The following is a 13,910-nucleotide window of genomic DNA, read 5'->3' as shown; positions in this document are numbered from 1 at the left end:
CTGTATGACCCTGGCCACTGTGCTGTAACTCAGTTTCATGGTATTCCTGATCTAATAGCCAAGGCCATCGTTGTGGAGAGCAACAATTCTAATTCTCCATTCCTCAGACAGTTCTTCGCCATGAGGTGCTGTGTTAAACATCCAGTGGTCAGTATGAGATAATTGTACTCCAGGCACCAAAATTTTAACTGCTCTAAAATAAAATACACAGTCAAGCAGACAAAACATGAACATGATAAATAGGACATGTGGCCTTACATGGTTAAACGATGAACAGCTGTAATCACTTAGGGTGTACTCACTATTGTTGCCAGCTATTTTGACAATAATGGCTGTATGTTGTTATTTTCAGAGGACAGGAAATCTGTACTGATATAAAAGCTGCCCATTGACTACTCTAAAATATATCCAAGTTTCATTTCTATAGTATTGACCCTTGACAGGATATACTAAAATGGTTGCTTAAATGTGAGGGCCCCAACCTAGTCTAAAGCGGAACCTGTATGAACATGGCCTAAAACATTAGCAATGTATTATGAAGCTAAATTGAATAAGATGGCAAAAATGACTGTTTGGTTAATGAAAGAAAACACTCACAGCAACAAATCTGAGAAATTGAAGTCATTTCATCGTTGCTCAAAGGAAGGAATGTCAAAATGAGCAGTAAACGTCGAAGGACGTTCAAAAATGCACATATAATTCTTATGGTGTATTAGTAAATATAAGGTAAATAGGTACATGTCACATGACATTTTTTATGGACATTTGATTGCCACACCAATGAATTTATTAGTTTAATCCTGGCCAGCCCAGTATAACTGATTTAATTGTAAAACAAACAAACAAAAAATAAACAAACAAATCAAAACTCACTATATAAACTAATGAAGTATTTAGGCTTTATAGAAAACAAACCATCAAGACAAGAGAGCACATGCAACAAGAGAACTGGGAGCACCAGTGACATTTTGTCAATTACTTTAATACAAACAATGTACAATGTTTTGTCAAACAGATTTATAGAGAAATATGACCTCTGAAATTCCTCAGATGCTTTGATGTCTTTCTCTAGACATGAGCATGTGCCAAACAGAAAGCTTATGCTTATAAGTCATTCAACAGGACCAGCCAAGCAAAACCTGCTCAGAGCAAAGCAGATGCATTAAGAATGAGAATATAACACTGCCTCTCATATCTATGTCCATTTAACTTAACACTGTAATCTGTGTTGATAAGGATCTGATGTCATCAAGGCTTCCTGTAGGACTCAAGGCTTTTATAATTAGGAAAGAAAACACTCCCTAATCATGCACTGTTTTAGCTACTCAATCCTTCAACACTCTTCAGGTTATGAGGCCCTGTTTGCCTTCAGTTCATGTGGCCCAACATCCCTCTGTCTATTCCATTTCAGTCACTGAATCGAGCTCAGACAGAAATCTCTGGCACTTTGCAGTTAGTACATTAATTGCCTCACTGACCAAGACATCAGGTGGTAAGATTCCAGTAGACTCCACTGAGACTGAAAAAGAGAGACAAAAAGAATATCAGCCAGTGACTACCCTACTTTAGCTGGAAATAATAAAAAAAATAATAATAATAATAAATAAATAAATAAAAAACCACCTTCCGTGAGTCAACAATACATACATATAAAATGGTCCCGCACTCTTCCGAGTTTTACCAAGTTCTTTAGGTCATCGTGTCTAAGCACTTCTCTGCTGCATGTATCAAGACGACTGTTGACCACCTTAGCCACTTGTTTTCCTTAAGTGAACATTTGAATACATAAATGAATAAATAAACAACCAAAGAATGATGATGATAAAACAATCAATGAGAACATGTCTGGAAGTGCTTTACTGAGCCTGTGGACAGGCTAGAAGAGAGGGAATCATACCATCAACATCCTCTAATTCAATAACTCCAGGTGAGAAGCAGCGCTTTAATCTCTCAGCTTTTTCTCCTTCAATCGTCTGCAGTAACGTGATCTCAGGAAGTAGCCTATAACTAGCAGTGGCCACTGGGGAAAACTTGGCATGGTCCTTACCTACACAGTGTAAAGTGGAGATGGCTAAGAATGATTAAATGCAATTCAGACAGCAATCAGCATTAAAAGTGATTGCTTTGACATTTTTAACGACAATAATTCCAATATGTTTTCTTGTACAAGATTGATTGAAACACAAATTGAAAACTACAACCGTCTTACCAGTTTTCATTAAGTAATACTTAAATTAATTCTAGATATTTACACTTTCCCTAACGTGCAATCAGGCAGCAGCTGATCCACATACATAAGTGTTTCAATGAATTCACTGCCATTATACATCTAATCTGAGTACACTTCAGTAGAGGCAAATGTGTTCAAATTCATGGAAATACCTCTGACTATTTTGAAGGCACTAACATATTCCTTCAGTTATGTTTTCTTTGTTCCCTTTAAACAATTATAATAGACATGTAAACAAGACAGAGCTCATAATTCTTCACCTATTCCTTTAACGCAATGCATGACTATATCCAGCTCTTGTCCTGGCCGAAGCTGTGCCAAGAGGATGTCTTCATGGACAGGACCAATGTTAGCATCAGCAAACACATCAGCCTGGTTTCCGATAGGTACCCACTTCATGTCCTTTGAATACACTGAAAAACAACAACAAGCAGAAATTAGGTTTCTTCATAAATCAACTAAACACTTTAACCAAACATGATTTTCAAGTGTCTTAAATAGCAGATCCACATCTAAGTGTGTACCCAACTCATCCATCAGATCATACTGAAAATACAAACACTATACCAGGTTATTGTACCAGGCAGCTGCACAATTCATCACAAAAACTCAGATGAGAACAGCTTTAAAAATCAAGTGTAACCATAAAATACACAAAATATAATGCAGTTCAAAGCAAACAAAAGTTTACTTCAAATAACACGAATAATTAGTATATTTAAAAACACATCACAAACGAATGCTTCGATGTTCTATCATACAATATTAGCACTTCTCTATTTACCCATGTGATTGAGGTATAGTTCTTTGGGATCAGATGCATCTTTAGAAGCCCTGGGATTCCTTGAGCATTTGATCTTCAACTGAAGCTGAATTGTGTCAATTTCAGTGCCTTCCTCATCACCTAAAATAAAAAGAACAAAACCCAGCCATATTAAACAATGTGACTAAAAATGATTCTCTCATTTAAACAGATAATTATAGAAATAAAGTACAACAATGAGGCATTTAAGCAGTGTTTAAACTGTGTGTTCACAGACTCATCAGTTTAATGATGAAAACAGGAATGCTTTAGAGGGAAATGACTCACGTCTGGGTTATACATAAATATAACAACCTCTTACCAGGATTTCTGTACTCAAAAAGACGAGGATCAACTTTAATGGGGACCAAGCCAAGTCTATGTGCTAGGATTTCATCTTGAATTATTGATGTATTGTTGTAAATGAAAACTTTTTCAACTGCCATAGTTGGGACCTAGATGAGAAGAAATACGAGGAAATAAGAATCCCTTTGCCAAATAAACGCGATTTACAAGCATTGGTCATGTGCACTGCAATGCAACGTACCTCATAACCATTAGCAACATGGACAAAAGTTTGTGGACACCTCGCCAATCGCTAACTTATGTGCTTGTTGTACATCCCATTGCAGATATAGTCCTATTTTACTGTTATAACAACCTCCATTCTTCTCTGAACGTTTTCCACTAGATTATGAAGAGTTTTTGCTCATTCAGTTTCAGGAACATTAGTGAGTTCAGGCACTGACATACAGTAATGAGGGCTTGCAAGCAGTCGTTCCAATTTATTTAAAAGTGTTCAGTACAGTTGAAGTTATAAATCTGTACAGGCCACTCAATTTTGTTTACATTAAAATTGACAGACCATATCTTCATATATACTCTTTTGTACACAAAGCGTCGTGCTGGAACATTTTAAAACCACGTACTTCCAAGGAAGGGAACGATTCAGCAAACAAATGCATTGCAGACAATTGTTTACTTCCAACTTAAAAACAGCATCAGGGTAAACAGAAGATATGAGTGTGATGGCCTTATGGTGTATAGATCAGTGCAATGCACTGTTTAAAAAAACCCAGCAAGACCTCTTCCACAAATATTTTCATGTCCACAGACTGTCTATATTTACAGTGTAGAGGGTTTTTTTTTTTTTACATTTCCATGCAAATTTGGATAACAAAGACCGTGAATGAGTAACATCCTACCTCAGCTAGTAAAATCCGTCTGAAAGCGTTCGCAATGGCAGCGTCAATTCCCACCATATCAAACTCCAGCGTGTTCTCATCCAGATGAACAATATCGAGCCTGAAATTCTGTTTGATCACATATTGAAGAAAGATTATCCTTTACAAAAGAGCAGACTCACGTGACCAAAGGTAGAGAAGCTGAACTCCTATAGTACCTTTTTGAACCTCTTGAGGTCCCATGTGTCATCATAACCAGGATAATTACCAGGAAAATCTGTAGAATGAACCTGGAAAATTAGAATTTGTCTATTAAACACATTAAAACTCACGATTACAATAAACACGTTTACTTAATTAATACACATGGTGTGGCTACTGTCAGTATCAATGTATAAATCCATCAGCAGTCAACCAGTGGGTTTATAAACAAAGTGTGCCTTCATTTAATGATAAACAGCACTGATGTTATGTATAGCCCGAAAATGTCATACGTACATTTTTAACTCCGAATTCGCCCAAAATCACTCTATCGCGGATCTCATCCACGTTTCTCATAGGTACCGCCATTTTGCAAGCTGTCCAGCGCCACCTCCTCCTACTGCAGACTTCCGCTCAAACCCGCGTTTACATTTCAAAATAAAACGCGCCAAAAGATTTTCATCGGCCTTATTACCGCATTTAAGCTTTGGGTGTTTTTTTTATATATATAAATTTTATTGTTCAATTGTATGTGCCATTCCAACATTGTTGCGGTTGACGTAAAATCATAAAAGCACTTCGCGGTGACTATTATTTTGTATCAGTGTGCACGCGCAGCTCGGCGTCATTCTCGCCGCGCGCAAAGCTTCAACTCGCGGGATTTAGGGCTGGAGCGCGCGCTTGTGAGGGGAAAATGCACCTAAAGTTCATTTATTTGCTGTAAAACAGTTCAAAACAGCGCGGACTCGGTGGAAACCCGACCTTGGGTAGAATGGTGTAGTTTATCTGAAACCAATACAATATTTAAGGGGAAAAATAAATATTTATATATAAAAAGAACGACGAAGAATGGACGGCAGCCGTGAGGGAAATGAAAGTTTGGGCGAGGGCAGAGGCACAGACGCTCAGGAGAAAGCTCAGGAGGGCAGTAGCACCTGTGCAGAGGTACACATTTAATATATACCTGGTAACGAGTGCCAATATTAATATTATTTTACTTTAAAATAAACTAATGGTATCTCACGGTCTACTTAGTGTCGGTTTGTTAGATAACACCTGTCACTAGCTCGGCGGTTAGTAGCTTTTGCAGACATTCATGTTGTTTTAAAAGAAAACTTCAATGTTCTCTCTTCTTTCTTTCTTTTTTTTTTTTTTTTTACATGTCTGACTGCATAGCTTAATGCATTATACCACAGAGCTGTTAAATTCTCTAAAATCACTGGTCAGGAGGTGGTGATTTGTTTTCTGTAACAGCAGTTATACAGTGTGAAAGTAGTCCCGGCTATGAGGCGGATCAGAGGTTTAGATTAATGCACTCACTTTACTGCTTTATCCATGCAATAGTAACAGATTGTTTACAGCAGGGGTTCCCCAACCAGCGAATAATAACATATTTTTATTTAGTTTTTAAAAAACAAAAAGACAACTTCAAAATTATTGATGGGTCGTTTATGAACGATTCGTTCATTTTGAACAAGACTTTAATGTGACTCTGAAGAATGAGTAGTCTTAGTCGTTCATTTTCTAATTGACACGCAAATAATCGCACAATCTCTGTAATTTATGGCCAGGAAACAGAATTTAGTAGGTTTAGTAGGTCTCGATTCTTCTAGTCTGACTACATCTGTTGTTCAAAACATTCCGAAAAATCGTCTATTACTGGCGTTTCCCCTCTTCGACTGGGATTGGCATCACTTTTCAATAAAAACACGCCCAATAATATAGTTCGAACTTTGACACTTATTGACAGGTTTCCGTTCAAGGCATCGGAAATTCAACTGCAAAAGGAAATTGCGATTGGCAGGTGAAAAAGCGAAAAGGCAGACGTGGTGATTTTAATATTATAAAATTATTATAACTCGTTAAGACACAGAAAATACAGTTGCAAATGGACTTTTCCATTAGAAATGTAACGAGTCACTGTGCGTTCGCAAAAGCGAAAACGCAGACGGTAATGCAAGATTTGCAATTGCGTTTGGATTTAAGGCTGTAGGTGTTGATTATTTTGGTAATCAAGTATTTTACCGGTTATTCCATCGATTAATCGAAAAAGTACCGTATTTTCCGGACTATAAGCCGCTACTTTTTCCCCACGCTTTGAACCCCACGGCTTAAACAATGAAACTCTAACCCTACATTAGTTTCAATGAAGGCACCTGTGGCTTATAGACAGGTGCAGCTTATTTATGTTCAAAATAAAAACCTTTGTCAAATTCAGTGGGTGCGGCTTATATATTGGTGCACTTAATAGCCCGGAAATGAGTTTTTTTTTTTTTTTTCTTAATTGAAGAGCAATACTAAATATACAAGAGAAAATAAGACAGGTCTCCTAAAATGATTAAGTAATTTGTTTCCTTTTTTATATATAAAATTGCTGAATTTTATTTAATAAATTTTTTTTTGCTGTGAAAAATAAACCCATTTAGTGCATTTAATTGCAATATGACATCAAAATACAAATATATGAATAAAAAAAGGCTAAAAATAATAATAAAAAAATCTACTAACATTTGTGAAAGAATGGTTTGCTTCCAGGAGCTCAGTGAATTCCAGCGTGGTCCTGTGACAGGACGCTACCAGTGCAATAAGTCCAGTCATGAAATTTCCTCGCTACTAAATATTCCACAGTCAACTGTTAGTGGTATACAAAGTGTAAGTGATTGAGAATAACAGCAACTTAGCCAAGTGTTAGGCCAAGTAAAATCTAAAAAAGTAGAGAGCTTCATGAACTGTGTTTCCATGGTCCTGCATCCAGGCCTTACATCACTAAGTGCAATGCAAAGCATCGAATGCAGTGGTGTAAAGCACGCCACCACTGAACTCTAGAGCAGTGGAGACATGTTCTCTGGAGTGACGAATCAGGCTTCACTGTCTGGCATTCTGATGGACGAGTCTGGATTTGGCGGTTGCCAGGAGAATGTTACTTGTCTGACTGCATTGTGCCAATTGTAAAGCGTGGTGGAGGAGATTATGATGTGGGGTTGTTTTTCAAGAGTTGGGCTCGGCCTCTTAGTTCCATTGAAAGGAACTCATTGCTTCAGCATGCCAAGACATTTTGGACAATTTCATGCTCCGAACTTTGTGGGAACAGTTTGGGGACGGCCCGTTCCTGTTCCAACATGGCTGCGCACCAGTACACAAAACAAGGTCCATAAAGACATGGATGAGTGAGTTTGGTGTGTTAGATCTTGACTGGCCTGCACAGAGCCCTGACCTAAACCTGATAGAACACCTTTGGGATGAATTACAATAGAGACTGCGATCCAGGCCTTCTCGTCCAACATCACTGTCTGACCTCACAAATGCGCCCCTGGAAGAATGGTCAGAAATTCCCATAAACACAATCTTAATCCTTGTGAAAAGACTTTCTGGAAGAGTTGAAGCTGTTATAGCTCCAACATCATATTAAACCCTATGAATTAAGAATTGGATGTTAATTTACATGTGAAGGCAGACAGGCGAATACTTTTGGCAATATCGTGTACATATATGTATACTGTACTAGTAATATGATATGCACCCCAAACTAACTATAGTCACCCCCAGTCTGTGGAAAAACTTTCTTGTGCATGGTCCATCCAACCCACCAAAAGGGTTTTACAGGGACCTACTTGGAAAATTATCAAGTCATATAGGCTTTTATTGTCATTCCAACCATATCCAGTACAGGGCACAGTGAAATGAAGCAACGTTTCTTTAGGACCAAGATGCTATTAGACAGTCAGGACGTGCTTCAGTACCTTTTTCCAGCTGGCAGGACAGTGAAGAGTGTGTGTGAGGGGTGCTTATGATCGGGCACAATGCTGGAGGCTTTATGGATGCAGTGTGTTGTGAATGATATACATAATTTAAGTCTAGTAATCAACTGATTAAACACCTTTGGAAAAGTGAAGCAGTGAGAGCTGTCTATAATTTTTTTCCAGAATCGCACTTTTTAACAGCCTGTCAGGTTTTTTTTTTTTAGTTTTTTATTTGTTTACATTATTGAAATTTTTTTTTTACTTCTAAAAAGAATGAAAAAAGAGGCTGGTCAGGGGAAGATTGTTTATAGCTGCTATAATGTAAATAACAGAAACCTCATCCTACAGAATCCTACATGAAATGCTGGATCGCATTCTTCACTCTAATTCATCCCAAAGGTGTTCTATCAGGTTGAGGTCAGGACTCTGTGCAGGCCAGTCAAATTCTAACACATCAAACTTACTCATCCATGTCTTTATTGTTTTGTGTACTGGTGCGCAGTCATGTTGGAACAGGAACGGGCCGTCCCCAAATTGTTCCCACAAAGCTGTCTATTAAATTTTTTTCCAGAATCGCACTTTTTAACAGCCTGTCAGTTTTTTTTTTTGTTTTGTTTTCTATTGTTGACATTATTTCATTTTTTTTTTTTTTTTCTTTCTTAAAAAAAAAAAACGACATTGAGGATTATTTTTCCATACAAGAGTTAGTCCTTAGAATTGTCAAGCAGCATTCTATAAGTGCTGATATTTAGTATAACATCACTGGCACATAGCACTCGGTGTCAGTGTTTGCTACCTAAAACACCATTTCTGGCAATTCGTTTATTTTTATTTATTTATTTTTATAAAATCAAACTACATTTTATACTGGACTGTTATTGATGGAGTGAACATTAAACTATTTGGTTGTTCTTTGTCTGAAAAGTCATGTACTCTATGCTAATTTCTATGTAGACTTATTGTTTATAGAATTGTTGTGTAAAAGGAATCGTACTTGCAGGCATGCTTTTGTAGTGAATGTCTGAAGCTGTGATTAAACAACTTCCTGTGGCAGTGTTGTTATTCTATAAAACAGCAGTCTTGCTCCGATGATATTGCTTAAATAACACATTATAACATATGACATTGTTTTATTTCCTACTTATCTTACTATTTGTTTTTTTTTCCTTGTCTTGAAGCGTTTGCTACCACTAAGGGAGCTGTACCCTTATATTCATTGTGGTCTCTGCAATGGCTTCTACATTGATGCCACCACAATCACTGAATGCCTTCATTCATGTAAGTGTGACACTTGATGCTGACTACATACATACATACTTTCCTAGATACTGGCCATGAACATTAGAGTCTGGCATAGGTTGGCATTGTTGCCAAGTAACTCACTGATTATTTGTGTGATCAAAAATAATCATCTAGGCATTGGTAATCACATCACTGTCTTTTATTTATTCACAGTCTGTAAAAGCTGCATTGTCAAGCACTTCTTCTACAGCAACATGTGTCCCAACTGTGGCATTGTTGTTCATCAAACACAACCTCTATATAATTTAAGGTACTACTATCTTGCATTACCATTTTTGTCGCTTACTTTGTACTTCAGTTTAAAGTTACTGTAGGGGTTCATAGACTCACTGTCCACTTTATTAGGAACACCTGTACAATCATGCATATTCTATTCAAAGAGCAGCAGCACAATGTTTAAAATCCTGCAGGTTAAGTACAGGTACAAGCACACATTGTTGATCAGATGTGAAATGTGATCTCTGTTATTCAAACCAGATTTTTCTGAAAATGTTGATCTCTTGGGATCATACACAACAGTCTCTAGAGTTTACATAGAGTGCTGCAAAACATCCTGTATACAGATGGCCTGCAGGTTAGAACATCTGATTATTAATGACCGAGATCAGAGGATAATGACCAGACTGATCTGAGCTGACAGGAAACTATAACGCACTTTTTTCAACCGCAGTACCAACCTTCATGCTACGATCAAAATCACAGAGCTCACAATTTTTCATTTTGATGTATAATGTGACCAATAACAAACTCTTCACCTGTATCTGTGTGATCTTTGAATTGGGTTGCTGCAACATGATAAGCAAATTAGATAAAGGTGTGAATGTGTAGAAATGTTCCTAATATATTGGACAATTAGTTTATATAAACTCTAAAGCTTTCAATGAATGACAATAAATAAAGCACATACAGGAAGCTTTGCTGACAGCAAGCATTATTTCCTGTGATCAAACTATATCTTTCTCTTTTCTCTGATGGAAAGGAGACCTGTGAGAGTTGGATGTTATTGTCACAACAACCCCTTGGGTGTAAATTATGCTGCTATTTTGGAACTATATTAGACTTGCCCATGTTAAATCCACATGGCTAATTTTTCCTTTTTGCAATGCTCATAGAGCCATTGTTGAACTGTCTTAACCGTGTTACGTTTTTTTTTTCCCTAACAGACCTGACAGGCAGTTACAAGATATTGTTTATAAGACAGTCCCATATTTGGAGGAAGGTAAGATGATATTTTACTTTAAATGTTTGGCAACCTGTTCTAATGTCCCATCATTATTCATTATGCTCGTTTTGTCATTAACTGTGTTTGGTTCCCATTCAAGCGGAGAGGGCACAAATGCGTGCATTTTACAAAGAGAGACGTCTGCCGATCCCAAAACCAGGTGTGCTCATTTAAATGCAGCTGCATATTTTATAAAACAAATATGTCCATTATCTCTGTATATGTTTCAACGTATTTCATTTTGAGATGGTGGTTGAACTAAATTGATGATCTTTTGATTTGCCCTTATTTCCTCTTTAATAACAGTCAACACAGCTAAAAGCAGTATGCTTCCAATTAAGTTTCTGAAACAGAAACAGAGAGACCACATGCCGCAGTCTATTTTCACCATTCCTCCAGAGCTCGACGTGTCCCTAATGTTAGATTTTGTTGGGTGAGTGGTCTTGTTTTCTGTCTCGGTTTTATACCCGTACCTTTCAATTCAGAGTTTGCAAATATGGATTTTAACACTAGATGGAGTTACTCCAGAAACAACCCAGCAATGGCCAACTGATGATAAAGTATTTGCACAATATATTTCTCTTTTTTTATTGTTTATTCGTTTATTATAACTTTGTTTCACAGAGCTGAGGAGGGCATTGAGAATTATAAGGCAAGTTTACATTTATAATTGTATTCGAGGCATGTTGTCTATCTTGGTTATATTGATCTAATGAGGTCTTTCATTTGCAGCCTTTGGAGAGAAAGTATATCCGTGTCTCAGGTGAAGCCACTATTCGGCACGTGGAGCTGTTTATCAGAAGGAAGATGGAGTTAAGTCCAAATATGAAGGTAACGCAAACAGTTATAACATTTATGGCATTTATTACCCTGCTTTAATCAGGTGTGATCAAGTGTGAAGATCCTTACCAATAGCACTGTACGGGTTTCAGACAGTAGTAATAAATAGCATAAATGTGTACACACTAAACTGTAAAACTGGTGTACATCACTATTGTAAAATATACAATAATCATTTGTTTTATTTGTAACTAATTTCAGTAAAATACAAGTCTGGGACTTTTCAAATCAAAATTTGATAAAAGATTGTGGTTGAATTGGGGCTATTAATTTTGTTAAGCGTACAGTACTGTACATGCATGCAGGGTCAGGACCCACTTTTAGACACTGCTAGCTCAGTCATTCAGGTTCTAAAGCTAGTAATTGGAAATTGTTGAAATCTCAGAAAACCAGGAGAAACACACCTTTCACCCTCAACTGCTCAGCTCTTTGCTTTCATTGTACCTTGTCTTGTGTGTGTGTGTGTGTGTGTTTTATATATATATATATATATATATATATATATATATATAACATGTATATGCATATGTGTGTGTGGCAATTTGTAACTGTAATGCCTAAGTAAAAATGTCCTCCTTTGAACAATAGGGCCAGTTTCCTCTCAAAATATGTTTAGCATAATTGCTACCATAGTCTCTTGACCTCATGCCTTTTAGTAATTTAGACTGCGGACTATGAGGTAATGGCATTATAAGTATAGGATTATAAAAATTCCCTGTAGAAATTGTGGGTGGAATTATGTAAACAGACTGTAGCACGACAGCTTCTTATGACCCATTTGCTAATATTCCTACATGATACGAGGTTGAAATCAAGGTAAAGAGGGAAATATGGTATTATAGAAATTATATATTTTATTAGTGTGGGCTAATCTGGGGTTTATCTCTAAGGAGGAATACCAGATATCAATGTACACCTCACTGAGATTTGAACTAATTGTGACTTAATTAATTGACTGAACTTGGACAGGTGGATGTTGTTTGTGGAGAGCATCTCTTAGAACAGCGTCAATCTTTAAGAGAAGTGCAAATCACAATGGGAGAAAATGCCCTACAGGTGAGTATCAGTTCAAATTTGAGGGTAAATTTGTTGTGACTGATCACATGAGTATATTTCAGTAATTGAAACTGTACAGGCTGATGACTGCCTTATTTTTTTCTTTATTTTTTAGGATGGAATGCTAGTTTTACAATTCGGACTTGTGCTCCCTACTCAGTGAACAGAAGACTCATTTTCTAACCTTCTATCTACAGAGAGAATACTAAGGGCTATTCTGTACTTTTTTTGGCAAAAAATTGTTTCAGTTAATGCTTCTTGTTAAACATTTGTCAGTAGGTTAACAATTTTTCTCTCAATTTGTATGCATTCTTTAATGCAGTTTTTACATTTATAGAAACCCTTAACTTTTATGGGGAAAACCATATAACCTTTAAATAAAAAATGAAATGTGTCTTGTTTAATTATATAAGTCCAATGGATTTGTTTTCTACACACTTAATATATATTTGCGTATCGGTGCTTTTGACCAAATCAGTTGGATAAAAAAATAAAGGAGTTTTTTTTTTTTAAGTTACTGATTCTTGGTGTGATTATTAGAATTTGTCTGCATCAGTTTAAATTCATTGTAGTTGATAACCATTCAATTGTACACGTCACTCTGTGGTTCTTTGCCTCATCTAAAAATCCAATGCTAGAATGTTTTGTGTTTTGAAAGCAATATTTTTAGATTGTTACTAAGCTTGTGGTTTAAACATTTTTGATTGGGAGTAAAAGGAAAATGGTGTAATATTTGTCCTATGCAATGTAGCAACATACACACTGTCATGCATAGCTGTATATTTCTGAAACTCAAAGTAGCTTTTTTTTTTTATTTATATATTCCAATGTTTATTATATTTCTGCACTAAGAGTGCAAGGTTTTTGTGACTGCTATTTCCATATCAGTAAAATAATTTTATTGTACAATTTCATGGCATCCACACAATTATGAAAATACAATGTGTATTTTACTTTGACACTTACTCACTGTTTACAGTACTCACACTGCTGTGGAAAAGAATCTGGCTCAGCAGTTGTACAGTTCTATAGTTTATTTGTATGTGCATTTCATAAAAAGGACACTTTTTTTTCCCAGGCTGCTCTCACCATCTGAGATGCCCATTAGCAGATTGAATATTTTTTTCTTACAGGAGTTAATTAGTAGGATAAATATACTAAAGATGAGTAGCTAAAAATAAGTATGATACAGTGCACACTGAACAGTATTACCTGGAATACTTCTTTTCTATAATAACATCTCGTCTAAGCTAAGTTCAGGACCATGGACAGAGTATGCATTCAAAATTTCATTGTTAAACTAATAATAAAGTTATGGAACTTAAATGTAATG

The 13,910-nt window shown here is 36.4% G+C and overlaps 2 protein-coding genes across 3 annotated transcripts; one reads left to right on the top strand and one right to left on the bottom strand.

The window, feature by feature from the left end:
• Positions 1-961: 961 nt before the first annotated feature.
• polr1c (RNA polymerase I and III subunit C) lies at positions 962-4,871 on the bottom strand. 2 transcript variants are annotated; one of them, XM_046876984.1, is made up of 9 exons: positions 4,715-4,871; positions 4,435-4,506; positions 4,238-4,345; positions 3,355-3,487; positions 3,015-3,134; positions 2,491-2,643; positions 1,898-2,047; positions 1,648-1,764; positions 962-1,519 (listed from the first exon to the last, which is right to left on the bottom strand). In XM_046876984.1, exons 1-9 carry the CDS (start codon positions 4,784-4,786, stop codon positions 1,398-1,400), a joined length of 1,047 nt encoding a protein of 348 aa, XP_046732940.1. In that variant the 5' UTR covers positions 4,787-4,871; the 3' UTR covers positions 962-1,397. The 2 variants fall into 2 exon arrangements, with proteins under 2 accessions (XP_046732940.1, XP_046732945.1); XM_046876989.1 differs by having other exon boundaries at positions 4,435-4,493; positions 4,715-4,797.
• Positions 4,872-5,038: 167 nt separating this feature from the next.
• pcgf6 (polycomb group ring finger 6) lies at positions 5,039-13,087 on the top strand. The gene is made up of 10 exons (XM_046877001.1): positions 5,039-5,362; positions 9,336-9,435; positions 9,613-9,709; positions 10,623-10,678; positions 10,782-10,841; positions 10,988-11,114; positions 11,306-11,333; positions 11,414-11,512; positions 12,491-12,577; positions 12,693-13,087. The coding sequence occupies exons 1-10, from the start codon at positions 5,267-5,269 to the stop codon at positions 12,738-12,740; spliced, it is 798 nt and encodes a 265-aa protein (XP_046732957.1). The 5' UTR covers positions 5,039-5,266; the 3' UTR covers positions 12,741-13,087.
• Positions 13,088-13,910: the final 823 nt, after the last annotated feature.

The sequence above is a fragment of the Silurus meridionalis genome, chromosome 2 (assembly GCF_014805685.1).
Source record: "Silurus meridionalis isolate SWU-2019-XX chromosome 2, ASM1480568v1, whole genome shotgun sequence".
In the NCBI taxonomy this organism is placed as follows: Eukaryota; Metazoa; Chordata; class Actinopteri; order Siluriformes; family Siluridae; genus Silurus; species Silurus meridionalis.
This window is presented reverse-complemented; position numbering and strand designations above follow the sequence as displayed.